General features: G+C 41.6%; 1 protein-coding gene across 1 annotated transcript in view; it reads right to left on the bottom strand.

Annotated features, from left to right (window-relative positions):
• Positions 1-17,226, bottom strand: part of LOC105454533 (catenin delta-2) — an 18,309-nt gene extending 1,083 nt beyond the window's left edge. The window contains exons 1-14 of the mRNA XM_011697206.1: positions 17,195-17,226; positions 16,327-16,392; positions 13,804-13,845; positions 13,585-13,714; positions 12,729-13,011; positions 11,948-12,073; positions 10,173-10,792; positions 8,945-9,332; positions 6,855-6,872; positions 5,841-6,154; positions 4,814-5,117; positions 4,269-4,407; positions 3,639-3,762; positions 14-265 (exon numbers count right to left, since the gene is read on the bottom strand). Of these exons, the coding sequence (XP_011695508.1) occupies positions 14-265; positions 3,639-3,762; positions 4,269-4,407; positions 4,814-5,117; positions 5,841-6,154; positions 6,855-6,872; positions 8,945-9,332; positions 10,173-10,792; positions 11,948-12,073; positions 12,729-13,011; positions 13,585-13,714; positions 13,804-13,845; positions 16,327-16,392; positions 17,195-17,226 (2,838 nt within the window). The remainder of the gene's footprint in view (positions 1-13; positions 266-3,638; positions 3,763-4,268; positions 4,408-4,813; positions 5,118-5,840; positions 6,155-6,854; positions 6,873-8,944; positions 9,333-10,172; positions 10,793-11,947; positions 12,074-12,728; positions 13,012-13,584; positions 13,715-13,803; positions 13,846-16,326; positions 16,393-17,194) is intronic.
• Between the last annotated feature and the right edge of the window lie 395 nt (positions 17,227-17,621).

Genomic DNA, 17,621 nt, shown 5'->3' with positions numbered 1-17,621 from the left:
CCTGGTTCGCCACCGTCGCCGCCACCGACGTGGCGCCGGTGCCGTCCGGCACCATCCCGACGCCGTCCGGCATCCACTGGCCGCCCACGCCGCCGGCGCCACCGCCTGGTCCAGCTATGCCGCCGCCGACGCCGCCACCGGGTATCGCGGCGCCAACGCCGACCTGACCCACCTGGCCACCCTGGCCCACCCCCAGCTCGTACTGCCGCTTCTTTTTCTTCTCCAAGTTAACTTGCGCGTAGAGCGGCTCACCGGGTTTCGGCTGCTGCAACACACACACAAGCCAACGGTTAGCCAACTGGTGGTCTCGCGCGTCTCTCTTGCGAGGGGGGGTGGGCGAGGGTGGAGGGGGAGAACCGCGCGGCGCCTCGACCCTTCGGACGCTGAAAGAAGCTCAGACACTTTGGGGTGAGATTTTATGCACACTGTACCCTCGATCGTCCGACGGAACAATAATGATAAAAACAAGAAAAAATCACTGTAAATACGCATTACATTGCATGATTACGTTATTCTTATATTCAATATGTAGAAACAATTTTTAATAATTAAAAAAAAATCCTGTTGGTGTTCCCTGTATAAACCTGTATGCGATTTGTATCATGCGTTTTCTTTCTTCGCTCACTCCCTTACCGGATAATCGAGAGTACACTGCAACGTGTAGGCAAAACCACGAAGAAAATGTGATATGTTTGACCTTTATTTGCAATCAGGTATATAGGCTATCTAATATACATATTTCCAAGTAATTGTTCCTTTTTTTTTTGTTGTTACATTGCGTTATTCGACTAAATACAGAATATATAAATATTCCGACGGTGACGTGAGTAATTCGTAGCTGAGATACACATGATATAAAGACGCACATGAAATCGCGTGTGTTGTGTATAACGTTGGCGTACGTTGGTGCTACAAAATTATGTATAATAATATTCAATTCTAATGCAGGAGAGGTTCCCTTCTCTCTTGTGCACAAAGAGGACGTGAAATAAGTTTCTACACACGAGTGTTCTCCCACTTGTCTCGCGTTACGAAAAACGAAGTCTTCCTTTTGTAAAGAAAAAAAAAAAGGCCTCCACTTTATATCGTCAAGCGAGCTGAACAATTCGACGTGATTCTCCACGTATCTTTAAGCTTCATTATATGTATATTCGATTCGGTGTATTATCTTTAAAATAAATTCTCGTAGAACGGCATAACTGAAGGGAATAATAATTTTATATAACGGCATATTCGTGTATATGGCGTGCGCGCGAACACCCATATGCATTAATTATATACTCGGCGTTATTGTAACTTACGTGTACAAGATTAATATAATCATTTCCTAAGCTTATATACAAAATCGGGTATACAGTACAGACTATATAGGCTACGTAATAATTTAGTTGTAAATGCGTCGTGTTACACCTCGCTAATGAAATATAAACTAAACTAGCCAGGGCACACTGCGAGCGGGAGGGAAAAACCAGGCGTAGGAAAAAACCGAAGTCTCGCTTATAAGCTCGATACAAACGCTTTTTCTCGATAACAATCAAATTCGGTATTACGCGCGAAACCGCTTTCTCGTCGTACGCTATACAAGTCGAAAATAATTGCCATACGTGACGGTGTGCGTGTTTATGTGTGTGTGTGTGTGGGTGTTCGTTTTAGGCAGTGATCACGTCAGCCGTTATAGCTTCTTCATTGTCCGTGTAAATTTGTGCGTTCTTCCGGAGACAGAGAGGTGTTATACTTGCGAATACCTCGAGTGTGTTTTCGCTTAGACCTAAAGTCGGTTAGTAGCAACATTTGCGCGCGATGCGCTTCTAATTATAAGATTACATTATGCGCGCGCGCGCGCGAGGGATCGTTTAAATTAATTAGCGAGTTGGAAAAATCGTTATGAAAATCGTGCAAAAAGTCTCGGGGTTTAGAAAGTGGCTCTACACACGGCGTTATTAAAAGGGCGACAAGTTTTTTTTTTTGGTCCGGCTCTCTCTCTCTCTCTCTCTCTCAGTGCGGTAATTCGCGTGAACATTTATTTGTGTGTGGATTCCCGTATGACCAGAGATTCGCGTTATTATATTACATATAATACGGCGACTAAATTTTATCCGTTCAGCTTGAATGCGTATTCAAGTACATTCAACATTGATTCGAAACGTTCGTTCGAATTTGGAAAACGTTCCGTTTTATGTGCACACACAATTTTCTGCTGCGTCTACCTAAACGGAGTTAAAGTTTGTGCAAAAGAAAAAAAAATGTGGAAAGACGAGATCATCCGAACCGCATGGGAAGACGGTCACTGACGTAAATTTAATTCAATTAGGCGTACGGGGTTGGGCGTTCATCACACACGCAAATTATACAATGGCTGTGTATTCTCTCGATTTGAAATTTACGGAGTGACGTTCGCTCGTTTTGGCACAATCGATCTTGCGCCAAAATTACCGCGGTCGCGGGATCGTCCCTAAGGTAACTACCTCTGCCCGCGTCCGAATCACTTCGCCAGCCTAAGTAAAGTCAAACACTCTAACTACAAAGTTAAATATAATTACTTATTGATGTGTACGATCCATCTGGAGTGTTCAAGGAGGTCACAGGTCGAAAGACTATAAGTTCTTAAATTCTATAACTGTATAACGACGCGAAATATTAAAAAATTATCGATGGCAACGAATAAATCGAGATAGGACGAAATTTCGTCGGTCTTATGAAGGAAGTTTATCAAATTGATTTTTCATAATTTACTCTTCTTATGTTAAGTTACGTTAAGTAATTTTTTTTTGTAATAACGAATTTTAAATGGACGACAATAAGTACACGCAGAATGAAGTATCCGAAATATTAGAAAAATTTGTGTAAATCTCTGCAGCGTCGTAGAGTGAAATATCCGAAATATTAGAAAAATTTGTGTAAATCTCTGCGATATCGTATAAATGTGAACATTTAAAAAGTCAAATTTATTTATAGCTATGTAAGGTGTCCAGCGATTCTTGGATGTCCTTGAATCCTGTAATTATTATTTAATGTATCCTGGAAAATTCCTAGAAAACTCTTGAAGTTTCCGAATTGACCTTGATTTTTTGTCATTTTTTTATTCTAAAAAAATCGGATTGTAAAAAAAGAAAGAAATAAGAAATATTTCTTACACGTGTGCAAGAATTGTCGATAACGTCGTTTTTTAAAAAGTTTGTTGTTGTATAAGCTCTCTCTTAAAGATGCAATAAGGCAAGCAATTTGTAAAGCAATAAATAACATTGTTCTGAATTTGTTTGCATCTTAATTGATTCGTCATGTAGAATCTTAATTTGAATACAAAACATAACACTGCATAGATCAATAAAAATTAAGTAATGAAAATTAATCGACCTGGAAAAACCAGGATTTTTACCTGGAACGTCCTGGAATTATCCTTGAATTCATTGGCTAGCCAAATATCGCTGGACACCATGCTATACCTTCAAAAAACTGCCTTTCTATTATTTGCTAAATATTAATGAACTCTCTCGTAAGACCGACCGGCAGAATTGTCTATATAATGTGCACGTGTGATTTTTGTTTCTACGCTTCGAGTAGTACGCTTTTCTCATTCCTAATGGTGTGTCTACGCGGCGTATAATTATTTAGTGATGCTGTTAGTTATTATTACTTACTGATTGATATATAGTAGGTCGACCGACATTATTCGAATTCATGTTCGCTCGCTGGATCGTTCGATCCTCGTATCTTGTGCTTCCCTGGCTCGCCATCGGTCGATTCAGAGTGCTGCAATCGTAGCTACATTTTAATCGTAGAATCGAGTCGTCCGGGAGAAAAGGGGGAGCGAGGACTCCGCACGGTAAATATCGCGAATCAAAAAAATTTACGCGACAAAACGAATAAACCATAAACAAAAAATAAGCGGAGTCCCAGAAATCAAACTACCAAAAAAATAAATAAATAAATTCATACTCGGAAAAAAGCGAACTTAATTTAATGACGATAACATAATGATTACACAAAATATTTTCGATATCGAAATATATAAAAGTCCAGACAAATAAAATTGATTAAAAATTACAAAAATTTAATTAACATATAGTATCGAAAATTAATTAAAAACTGTCTCGTTCTATCTATTTCTAATTATAATTTAATTTTTAAAAACCTTTTAGTTAGAAATATCAAATTAAATTGGATAATTATATTGTCATGTCGATATCTCAATTATCCAATTATTGCGGCAGCCGTCTCGTGTACGTCTAATTTTATTCATTGCCCCCCGCTTATGGACGAATAATTACCTGTTAGCGTTGTTGGGTGAATTAGGCCCTGAATTCCTGGCGGCGACGGTTTTCGTGACGAAGTCTTGCTCCTTCCAGCCGTGCTTCTTGTACACGTCTCGCAACTCTTGATGTTGCCACATCGTGAACAGTACTTGTCCTAAAAATAATATGCGTAAATAGAAAGTAATCTCTTTTTGTAGATATATATATATATATTATTATATAATATAATGGCATGGTTAATTAAATCGGCTACGCATTTTCAAGATGCGTCTGTACACTGAGAGAAAAAAGTAGTTGCAATTATCATAATTGAACTATAATGGATTGTCATTTTCGATGCCAACTATACGTGTATTGGTTTAATAGAACTATAAATATAATATAATTATATTTATAGTTGGTATTATTATTAATATGATAGCAGTAATAACTATAAAAATAAAGGATACATGTAATAATTATTTTACCATTATATACATAGCTATAAATACCAAACACTTTTCTTCCTCAGTGTCTTATCGAATAATTATTTCGATCTAAATCAGGCCTGCGAGTGTTACCTGCAAATTTGAGAACGCGCGGCGTGTATTTCTGGCGTTGCCTGGTGATGTTCATCAGTCTGTCGACACCGCCGGCATCGAGCAACGACCGCGAGAACTCGGCGTTCTTCTTGATGACCTCGTTTAGAGTCGCGAGCACCGCGGCGATCGTGTCGTCGCTCGTGCCCTGATCGTGCTGATTATTTCCAGACGGCAGCTTCTGGATGAGATCCCTCATCGCGTATTTGCCTATTAGCTCCTTATTGCGCTGGTCTATCGCCAAGTTCCTGAGCGCCGTCGCGACCGCGCAGACTACTCGGTCCACCTAGCACAGACATACGTTATTCGCGGCGGCGGTATTAAATTTTACTTATTTTGCTAAGTTATAAATATTATCCCCGTCGATACTTATTAAATGTATAACTCTAACTTAAGATATAAATATCAGAAATTAAAAAAAGATATTTTTTTAGAGATATTTTACAATAATTTGCTATTTAAATTAACAATATATGTATTATCCATTAATGAACTTTCACAAATATAATTGAAATTCAAAACTATAAGGCATAAAGATAAATATCAAAATTAGATATCAGAAATTCTTATGATATGAAATTGTATTTGAAAGAATATAAACGTTAGTTTGAGCAATACTTTATACATTAATAAAAAAAAAAACAATGTGAAGTAATTAGATTAATGTTGGGTAATAATTTCGTCGATTAGCGCAGCTCAAACATAATCTAATTAATTCAAATTAAAAATTAAATGTCAGAAATTCTTATAAACACAAAGTTGTACACGTGGAAGACTAAGCGTCAATTTTTAGAGCAATACATTATACGACGCAATGAAGAAAATAATGTGTGACGAAGTAATTAGATTAATGTTGGATAATAATTCCGCTGAGGCCGTTCAAATGTAATCTAATCAATTTACTTCATCAAATCGTTCATTTAATTTGTAATCCAATTTAACATATGCATTTTACAATCGTGGAGGTTCTCTTTGGGACTGAACGCGTTTTTTGGCACCTCATAATTACCTCCATTCTCAAGAGCTCCACTAATATAGGGAGACCTTTCTCCTTGCGCACGGCCGCGCGGATCTCGATGCTCGGCTGCCAGTAGCAGGCCGCGAGATTCTGCAGGGCCCCGGCGGCGGCCTCCAGCGTTTCCGGGTTCGAGCACGTTTGCAGGAGACTGAGATACGACTGCACCACTTCCGGTTGCCAGAGCAATTCCATTCCCCTGACCGGCTCGGTCCGCGGACTCGTCGTACGTGATGCGGTCGTCTCCTTCTGGACCGGTTGGCCGTCCTTCTTCTTCTTGCTGCCGCCGAAGCAACCCAGATTCTCACCTAGGGCAGAATCACAGTGGATCCATATATTTAATGAGCCGCCCGCGCGGGAATTGCATCGGGAATATCACGAAGCCAAAAAAGAGGAACAGAGATGTGTCACATTAATTTTTTATTCGAGATTCAGGATCAGATTGATTTGTGCCCAATTGTCGAGTCGCTTTCCAGTGAGATTCCTTATTATTCCGCGACAGCAATATAGTGGTGAAACATCGAGCAGTGTTGAGCGATATCGAGAAAAAATTACGACTCGCGTATTCGTGTTCCTAATAAGATGCCTGTGTTTCTATATACATACTTCTAAAGTTTCTAACTAACCTGCTAAATTAAATCAGCTATTTGTCTACGCAATAAACGAAATTGGAAACGAAACTGTAAACTATATATATATATACCATAGCTATGCGCAGCAAGCTAAATTTCGTTGCCGGTCAATTTTGCTTCTGAATTTTGGCAATTTTGAACAAAAAGTGGACAGTGTACACAGAAATCTAAAAATCGTCGCTTGGAAACATAGCTGTTACACAACATCAAATAAGAAAAGAAAAAAAAAGAAATAATTACCTTGATAAGGGAAAATATAAGTTCACAATCAAGTGTAAAACGTAGTCGGCTTACGATCTGGCAAGGCAGAGCATGCAATAACTATGTCCTCGAACGGAAAACTAATTTACCAATGGAATTGCAAGAGGGGGCTTACCTTGACATAAACTGTATGCTAAAAAGATTGAAACACAGTTTAATCCATGCCGAGCTAGGATTCGTAAAAAATCTGTATGATTCGTCAACGAAATCCCAAAATAAATCAAGAGAAAAAAGAAAGGAAAGGATAATCTTTAGGGTGTTCAACTAGGATATACGTGTAATTAATTGTTGTCTAAAACAGAGAGAAAGAGAGAGAGAGAAGATCGGAGAGAGAGAGAGAGAGAGAGAGAGAAGAAACTCAAGATACAGATACAGAGGCATATACGAAGATAACACGGGATCGTCGTCGTGTTATGTACATTTCTGGACACACTGGCGTACATCCATCCGTCTTGAGAACCCAGTAAAAGGCAAATTAAATCGAAATCAGGAGACAGTCTGGGAGTGAATTAATTTGCGGAAAGATCGTTGAGTCTGTACAATTGTCTATCTTCCTCTATCTACGGCAAACCATCTACTCTTAATTGCGACGCTTTGCTATCGCCACTTTTCTAAGTGCGTTATTTACGGTTTACGGAGCGATACAAATTTCGTCCTCGCGCTACCTCACTTCGGGTAAACCCCGGGACCCCCGGGCAAGTTTTAATCAAATTTAATACGCTACGTAAACTAACTATCTACAAACTACCGACTACGCGCCCGTAAAATATCAGCAGGGCGGGCGTGCGCGCGCGTCCGTGTCCGTGAAACGCGGAGCGGAGTAGAATTAATGGTACAATTTCACTCGTGCCAATGTTGCTTATTTTCGAGCAAATGTAATCGTAAATATTTTAACGACCCGCGCGCGTAAACATCTCAGACGGTTTTTTTTCCCGGTTGTTTTTCACATGGTAAATCTGGAGGACTCTCTATCTCGGCTACCGAGATAGAGATTTCAAAGCAAATCGAATCGGACGCGAAAATCGGGACAGAAAATAATTATGAGCGCGTACTCCCAGGTCGAGAGAGATCTCAACGGATTGTGGCTCGTCTGAATTTTTAGCGTCAGATAATTGGAACTGGTTTTTTTTTTTTTTTAAAGACCGCCACGTCGCGCGATAGTTTTGCACAATGGCTGGAAGTCTGCAACAGGGAAGCTGCGTATCGTGTCCCCTCCGATCTAATTTCATGGTTGGTTTAAGGGGTGAATCATTTACCTCCTCTCCTCACTTGTCCCTCCTAATCTTTATACATACATACACACACAAAAACACACCACACACATACGCGCTCCCCACCCACACACGGTCTGACTGCGGCTACATGCACACCGAAGGGAGACTCGTGCATGCTGCTGGGAAAACATGTACTCGTTCCAAAAGCAACGCTCGAGATATCCCTCTATCTTCTCAATTTATTTTTCCCCGTTAAGGTACACTATTAGGTACTACGTTCACACGTTGCACATTCACGGTTTTGTCTATGCAAATTTCCTTTTGTTATAAAATAATTTCACGATTGCACGCGTTTGTCCATGTATTTACAAACGCGTCGCTCTCGATACGAGAGGGATCCTAGCGGTCCAATTCCTTCTCGTAAAAAAAAACTCGTGAAAATTATTTCTAATTTAATTTATTTTATTATTCACATATCTAATGTCTAATGTCAACTTGTTATTATGTTTAACTATGTTTAATTTAATTAAGCTTAATCTGATTGCGGGATATAAAAAACGCGTCTCTCAATTTCCGAGATCTTTGTGGCAAAATTAAAACGCGCGAGGTATTTTTTGCCTGGGTTTTTACACGTTAATTAGTTGTGAAAACAAAAACAACAAAAAAAAACTAAGAAAATGAAAATAAATCTAATTAAAAATAAGATGAATTTAATAACAAGTTAAAACCGGAAATAAATCAAATTAAAAATAAGATGAATTTAATAACAAATTAAAACCGGAGTGTTTGTGCATGTAAAAATTCCACTTCTGCATCCCTCAGATCAGATTTAAATGTAGCTTAAATTTAAATTAAAGTTAGATTAATTTTCTCGAGTTTTCTCTCGGAAAAGATTAGAAGAAATGTAGGCCGCTCTGTGTTGCGCATCGAATCCTTCAAACGAGTTCCTCCCCCCCCCCCCCCCACTGTACTTCCTCTCTCGCGGGCTCACCTTTCGCGGGCGCGGTGACTCGGTTCTGCACCGTGGACTGGATCGGGTGTTTGTCGTAATTGGGGTCCTCCACCTCCTGGCAGCGGTAGCTCAGGTTCCTCAGGATGCACACGCAGTTCTCGACGATCTTGTTGCCGATGTTGGACTTCTCGATCGCGGAGCGCACGACGTAGAGCAGCGCGTCCACCAGGCCCTCGCACTCGCGCAGATTCTTCCGCGCGTACTCGCCCGCGCTCGAGACGTTCCTCAGGACGCCGGACGCGTTTCTGAACACGGTCGACCAGCAGGTCTCGCCGCTCGACGAGCTCGGGTCCCAGCCACTGTGAGGTATTATTATGTTGCTCACCACCATCGTCACGCCGTCGTCGATGATCGACCTCTTCAGGTCCTGAAAATCAGAGTCGGAAGTTAGAAGGAAAGAAAACTGATAATTTTATAGAATTCTTAACGCTCTCTTTATATCTCTGAAACGAGGTGATCATATACAGTCTTACACAAGTATACTCTCTAAAAGTGAGTCAGTGGAATTATCACTGATTTTCAGTGTACATCATTTTCCAGTGACATACACAACTGTGATAATCAGTCAGTATTTCAATGTTTTTTCAACGATAATATACTGATTCATTCAGTGAATATCACTAAAAGATATTGAATTTCAGTTCTCAAAACTGTTTGACAGTGGAACTCACTATCTTTCTGCGATTTTCACTGTTTGAAATTAGAATATTATCACTAAAAGAATATTGAAATACTCACTGTTTTATTACAGTTCTAAGCATGCCACTGGAAAATGATATATATTGAAAATCAATTGTAATTCCTTGATAATAATTCACTTTTAGAGAGTAAAAGACACCTATGAATCGACGAAAAGTTTTATATATGATAAAAAAATAAATTAAAACAGTTTTATTGAAAAATAATATTTAGTTTTATAACAGTTTTACTTTATTAATCTTTTGACTCTCATTACGAGAGAGTTTTGACTCGCCGTTTCCAAGAAAATGCAATAAATCGAGGATATAAACTTATGGTCAAAATTGTATAAACCTCATATGAAATTTTCCTCATAAAATGACTTAAAAAATCAACTCTTAAAATATTGACAGTTTAAGAAACACGCGATGTTTAAACAGTTGAATTTGAGCACGGGGGACGCGCTTCTCCCTTTTCTAATTTTCCTAACGATTTTCTGCGCGGCGAAGGGACTTCGGGGATCACTCACTTCGCACGAGGACAGATTCCACAGAACTCCCGTGACCAGCTCCTTGACCTCCGCGTCGGACGTCCGTCGCAGCAGGTTGATGAGGGACGGGACGCCGCCCGCGTTCTTGATCGCACGCTTGTTCTCGTCGTTCTGCCGGCCGTACGACAGATTCCGCAGGGCGCCGCACGCGTTCCTGTACACGTCCGGATTGTCGTGGTCGAGCAGCTGCACCAGCGGCGGTATGCCGCCGAGGCTGCGCGTCTTCTGCTTGTTCGGGTCGTCCATGTAGCAGAGGTGCTGCAGGTACGCGGCCGCGTTCGCCTTGATGATGTTGTTGGGGTTGCTGAGGAAGCCGATCACCTCGGACAGGTTCGGGTCGCGCCAGCGCATCGACTTCTGCTCGTCGTCGAGCGGGCTCGCCATGCCGGGCACCACCGGATGCCGCGACTGCAGCCGCTGCAGGTGCACCTCGTCCTCGAAGATGCCGGGCGGCACGGCCGACGTGAGGGGCACCCCCGGGTGGCCCTCCTCGTAGCCGGGCACGTCGCTCGGCACCGGCCCGACCCCGACGGCGGGCCCGTAGCCCACGGGCCCGTACGGCGACGGCGACACGTAGCCATACGCCACTTTGCTCTCATCTGAAACGGGACCCGGGCGGGCCATCGATTATTAATCGTTACGATCTTTGACGTCGTTCTTATCGAAGTTCTTGCCGTCCGACTGAACCGGAGAGTATCGCACGCACACATTCTCGGTAGCGCATAATTCACTTACGTTATCTTCGGCGATAACTTGCTTATCTTCGGGCACCGAAGATATTAATTCCTTCCAGGAGATACACGTGTACTACTTCGGAAAGTCATCGTAAATGCGACGGAACATGAATGTCGTTAATCATTTATATACGAATCTTTCGAAGCTTTAATCACTTGTGACAGTTATTAATTTTAATTGCAGAGGAATTTCGTTTTTTACCTCATTCTATTTCGATTAATATTTCATTTGACTTCGGCAACGAAACACGGGCGCTGAAAGAGCGGAAATATGATTCCCGAATTAAAAACTCAAGGGGAAAAATGATGCCGCACGGGGTCAGAATTAAAATATAATTTTATGTCGTATTACGCGGTGGATTAAATACCGTCTCTTCTACGATGCCATACGTTTCGTCCGACGTAACGGTCGTGAAAAGGAGATAACGTCATTTTTCAATCACGCGTTTATATGGAATATAAATAGCCTTAATAAGTCACATAAAGTCACATAACGAGAGCACGGGGGCGGGGGAGGAGGAGAAGGAGGAGGAGGGGGAGGAAAGCATTAATCCGCCTTTCGATATTAAAGGAGCCGTTTAACGGATGGAGGGTAGGAGGGGAGGCCGGAGGGACGCGAGCTAGATAAATGGTGGATGTGACCTCCGCGCTCCGCGAGGAAGATGTTGAGAGGGGCTCGGCCGGAGCGCCATCCGTATTCCGCGCGCGCATTCCGTGTGTCTGTGCGAGTCGCCGATTCGATCTCGAACGAGGTTAACGCCGGGAGAGAGATAATCGAAGTGAATTATGTGGCAGGTACCCCCTACCCCCCTCCCCGGTCCTCGTACGAGGACCGCGTTCTCGCACGTGACGTGGATCCGATCGCGTGAAACGTAGCCATCCGGGTGAGCGAACGGCGTGACGTCGAAGATCGAATTCGTCGCCGGCGGCCGCTCACCTCCCCCCCCCCGGACCGCATTCGCGACGCAATCCGGACGTCTGTCGGAAATCTCGGCACTTGTTGGAGTCACCACCACCTACCGTACTGATCCCCGGGACCACCTGGACTCGGAGTGATGCGATAATGGTCCTGCAAAGCGGGGTTTAAGCCGGGGTCGATGTCGTTATAGCTACCCTCCACGTAGGGCGCGCCCTTGCGCATGTACTCTGCGGAAAACAGATCACCGTGTTTATGTTGTTATCGAAGATTCACTTCGTGCGCCGCAGTCTCCCGCGGGAGACGTCTTATAGAAACGAGGTAACGTCTTCGTGACACGTTACGTTTAATAATCTCCCCCGGCGCGGGGGGAAAAGTTTTGCTTAGACGCTATCATTTACGTATCTCTTGTAATACCACTTTGTTAATTTCAAACTTTTAAGTCATTTTTATGCGCATACTTGTATGAACTGCAAAATTTTTATATACATACGTTCTATATAACCTTATTGAACAATATCTTCAAAATTGAATTTAATAGATTATTATATAATATTACTATAACAAGTATGTTAGTTTCTTTAAACTTTTTAATCACCTTTTACATATATCTAAATTTTTATACATTATAATAAATAAATATTAAATACACTCTTTTAAAATATAAGTATTTAAAATATAAAAAGTTTATATATAAATATATATAATGATCTCTAAGCAGAAGTGTAAAAATTGCAAGTGGTGTTATACATTACAGTAAATAATACATTCGTTTATTCCGCTTATCGTTAAACCTGTCATTAACAGTGGCACTTGCCGGCAGCCGAAAATGATAAAAACCGTAAAACGAGAGGCCGCAACTGATAGTGAGAATTATATACGTACCGTGTGGCGGAGAAGCACGACTGTGCTCCGATGGGCTGTGGGGGCTGTGGGGAGAATGCGAGCGCGGCATGTAGATACCATGGGGTCCCGGGTACCCCGGCTGCGGCGGGTAGCCCAGGTACGGGTCGTAATGGTCGAAGCTGACCATGTACGGGTCCGCGGGGTAGCGGGGGTCCGCGTGCTGATAGTCTTGCGACATCAGCGGCACCGACATGTAACTGACCGCGCCCGGATCCGGCTCCATGTGGGAAACCTCGCGCACGACTTTCGTCACAGTCGTCACCTGGAAAGGGGGAAAAAGAAGCGGCGCCGTCACCAACCATCGTCTCTCGTCGTTCGCTCGACGAAACGGGATTTTCGCCGCGCGAACACGTTACGTTAATGCCCCGCGTACGCGCGTTGTACGTAATGCGATTATATCGGACATCGACGGCGGGATTAAATTTTTCGAAATGGAGCGCGACGAAAGTTCCGGTGATTTCGGATAAAATTAACCCAGCAAATTCACTCTGTCTTTTTTTTTTAATTTCAACCTCATGTTTAAGAATGGGAAATTAGAGATGTGATCGAACAGAAAAGCTGCTCTGAAATTAAAAAAAAATGTAAATATCTAATATAATTATCTAAATGAATAAAATGTAAATTATAAAAAAATGTATAAAAATTATTAAAAAATATGATAAATATAATAAGCACAACGAAAAATTTTCAAATGGCCTTCAGCCGCTCTACTGACTGGCGAGGTCGCGGTTGTAACTTGGCGACAACGAGGGGTGAGTGAACTTTCGGAAGTACGAGTCGCGCGTGAAATTTCGGGCGCGGGAAGTACATCAGTGGCGAGAGTATCGGGTCTCACTTGCTGAGAAGTCTGTTGTTTGTGGGTCCGGATAAGCAGCGGATCCTCCTGGACGGACAGATGAGACGAGTGCAACGAGTGGGTGTCCGCCTGTCCGTTACTCCCATGGTAATCCGTGTCGCCCTGTCCGCTACGGCAGGTGAATCAGAGAAATGAGAGATCGACGGAAGTGCGTACATACGTTGCGTGATATCGTAAATTACTGTATAGCGTGCTTACGTGTATTGCGGCATGTCGGGGGCTTTCTCCTGTAGGACGCGTCTGAAAAACGTACATTTCTCCTTGAGAAACTCGCTACGTACATGTTCTAATGTGCGAGAAAATGCTTTATAAAGTACTACTAATGTACTGTTTTTAAGAGAAGAGAGCTAAAAGAAAGTGAAAGGGAAATGAGGGAAATACTTTATAATATAACTGACATTTTACAATACACTACGAAGCTAAATTACTGCGTATTATTTTCTGAAGCAAGGATAGCACTATTGCACTTTGACTGTCAAGGCAGAGCTCAGGCAGGTTTAAAATCTAAAAATGCGCGACTGTTTGTAAAATATGAGTTAGATTACAAAATAAATCATAATAAAAAAATAAAATATAAATAAAATATAAGTAGATAAAAAATAAATACAAAAGCTATATAATATATTACATATATATTATTCATGTATATTTAATAATAATTGATTTCAGAATGGGAATAAATAAAACTGTTATTCACCGAAATATAAATAGATCTTTTATGTGATATAAGTAGAAAAAAAAGTATTCTTAATAAATTCTTAATAAATTCAATATATTATTTTAATATTGCATTGCTTTTTTTATATATTTGAGATTGTTCTTTAAAAAATCGAGTAAATAAAATCAAATAGATGACGGAGGTGACCTTGCAAAGAAACTCACGCGCCACCCAGACACGACATGACAGTCAAAGTGATAATTTCACGGCTGGATATTTCATTCATGTCTGAAATAATAATCTACTGATCGGAAATGTAGCGCACACGCAAACATACACGAGATAATTATACGAAAACAGGTTGTCGAACTTCACAGCCGTATTCTTCGATCGATTCGGAATTCTCTCCTCGGCGAAGTGTCTTACCTTAAACCGATCCATTTCAAGTTTCTTTCAAATAGACACTAATTGATATATTAAATCAAGAATAATGTCTTAATCTTTCACAAGTTATATACGTATACAGAGCGGGGGAAAAAAATCGATCGAAGAGTACGTAAATTATATATATCTCGTAAGTTACACGAGAGTCGTTCGTGCGCGGCGACGACGACGTTTCGCGAGCGACATTTCGTGCGTAATGAGAAGCAAACCAAGTATATATATGTGAATATGCGAAAACAACACACGAACGGGGATGCAGACACCTCAGCTTAAGGCGCGACGTGTGATCCCGAGGAGAATGCTACTAATTGCATCTTCTTCTCCCCCACGGCCGCGCCGGCACGCTGCGGTCATGCTAAATGATTGCGCAAACATGCTCTCGTCGAAGGTTGGCGGCGTGTTAGTGTGCTATACCCATGTCGAAAGCGTTAACGTACGTCTTAGTGGGGGGTTATTAGAAATTACCGCGCGACAATGTCGGATCAATTAGCGCTCTAATTAGGCCGCGCCGCAATTTAGAGCGCGACATTCGTAACGGTTTACGCCGCGCGATGAAATCCTCACGGTCGCCGCGCCGGTCGGGGAGATCGTCCGTGGGCGATAACGGCGCGATCCGCAAGCAAATTGACATCCTTTGTAGGACTTTATTATTCCAATTGCGGCTTAATAAGATTACGTACGCGCGCGTTAATCGCCGTTTACGGCGATAGCGGATCGAATTCGTTTAGCGGCGGGAGGAAGAGGGGATTTGTTTCGTCGTACACTGAGAGAAAGAATTTGATACATCGAAAGAAACGATTTTGCTGGATACAGTTCTGAAAATAATTTTTGTTAGACGATCAAAATAATTTTGTTGGAAACGTAAAAATGCTTATCATTTTTAACTTTTCAACAAAATTATTTTGATGGTTCAACAAGAATTATTATATATTATATATAATATTTTCAAATCTGTATCCAGCAAAATTTTTAGACCTTCCAGCAAAATTGTTCTTTCTGTGTATTTGTGACTATATATAGTATGGTAAAGCACAATTATGATTAGGAGCTCCATTTTTATAATTTTCACTGATGTGATGTTACACGAGAAGGACGATTCTGCAGAAAGATCTGAATTTTTGCTGGATAAATTATGATTAGGAGCTCCATTTTTATGATTGTCACTGCTGTGATGTTACACAGGAAAAACGATTTTGCTAAAAGATTTGAATTTTTGCTGAATATACACAGATTGGACCAAAAAAAAAGGAGAAAATTATGTTGGAAAAACGCAAAATGGTTGCTAGAATATCGAAATTTTTTGATCTTCTAACATAATTATTTTGATGATCCAACAAAATTTATTTTCAGATCTGCAGTATCCCGCAAAATTTTAAATGTTTCAGCAAAATCGTTCCTTTCGCGCAGTAATAATAATTATATTTATAGTTCTACCAAACAAGTAGAGGTATGCAGTTGACACCGAAAGTGACTATACATTACAGTTAAATTGCGTGCGTGTAATTGCAACCATTTTTTTCCTCTCTCCCAGTGTATAATTAATCCGGTGATAAAACTCCGATCGTACGCTCTCGCGTTTCGGCGTGAGTAAGCCGCATGATTAATGGCATGTTAGTCACCTCTGCGTGATCTCAGTGCGAGTTATGTTGTGCTCCTGTCTCTGCTCAATCCGGCGATTCACCAGCCTAATGAACGTTGATCATTCGCAAGAATTAACAAAATCGTTCGCTCTCATTGTTCATACTCGGGGCAGGGGAAGGGGAAAGGGGGGGGGGTGAGGAGAAGGGGTATCATTAGTATCGTTGTAACTGTCTTTTTCGCCGGAGACGCACCATCGTGCGGCCTCGGGGACTTTTTAACGTACTTTTCGCGAACGTGCTTAAAATGCGGAGGGAGCCGCGCGCGCGAGTTTCGAAATCGAGACACAACTCACGGAGCGTTCGCGGAGAGAGAACGGGAAGAGACCTCGTCATTTATTTGCATTTCCCGAGGCTTATAAACTGGCGCGCCGAAACCTTTTTAATCCTTCACGTTAGGTAACTTTGTAATTATACCTGAATTATCGCAAAGGAAAGTTGACGTCAAAGTCGTCAGCAGGGAAGCGAGACCGGAGTTTACTTGCGCGCGAGCCCGAGAGAAAATGTGCTTATCGTATCGCTCCGCGGAGTTTTACCTTGCGCGAGAGGATGAGGACGAGACTACGAAGAGAGAGGAGGAGGAGGAGGAGAAGGGGGGGGGGGAGGAAACGAGACACGCCCGACGTGTAAAAGTGTAATGATCAAATGAATGGAAGATCGACGCGATCGATGATAATTGAATAATGAATGGATCGGAGGTCGAATGGATGCTACACGACGTGAATACACAGCGATGTTTAATCTCGTACCACTGATAATAATAATCGGAAGAGAAGCGTGTGAGAATTCCGACCGCGCGGGAAATTCTCTACCGACCGACTTTATCTTTAACATAGAGAAAGACACTTACAGACAGGAGTCAACCAGCTGATTATTTGACATACCAGCTGATTTGCGTCTCTCGCTCCCGTGCAGTGGACGATGTCCCCTGAAAGCAAAGAAATCGGAAATTTCAACTCCGGTACACGTTTACTCCGGAAAGTAATCTTAACGGTTATGCTTACACTCCCGGAAAGAATTTCTGGTAACGCGGGACAAAGAAACATTCCTGACGTGCTTAATCTTATCGCAACCTTATGCAGTATAAAAATAAAACAAAACAAAACAGTGCTAAAATGTAACGATGTATAATACTAGATTAATAATTCTTAATTCTCCTCCCTGAAATTATGAGATTGATTTATTGTCCTGAGATATAAGAGTAACACATATGACCCAGCAAATGCCAAGTAACAGTAACATAACATTGATGTTAAAATGTCAGCCTCAATAAATAC

This window comes from Wasmannia auropunctata, unplaced genomic scaffold, assembly GCF_000956235.1.
Source record: "Wasmannia auropunctata unplaced genomic scaffold, wasmannia.A_1.0 LD335985.1, whole genome shotgun sequence".
Classification (NCBI taxonomy): Eukaryota; Metazoa; Arthropoda; class Insecta; order Hymenoptera; family Formicidae; genus Wasmannia; species Wasmannia auropunctata.
Note: the sequence above shows the minus strand (reverse complement) of the source record. Positions and strands in the feature narration are given on the sequence as shown.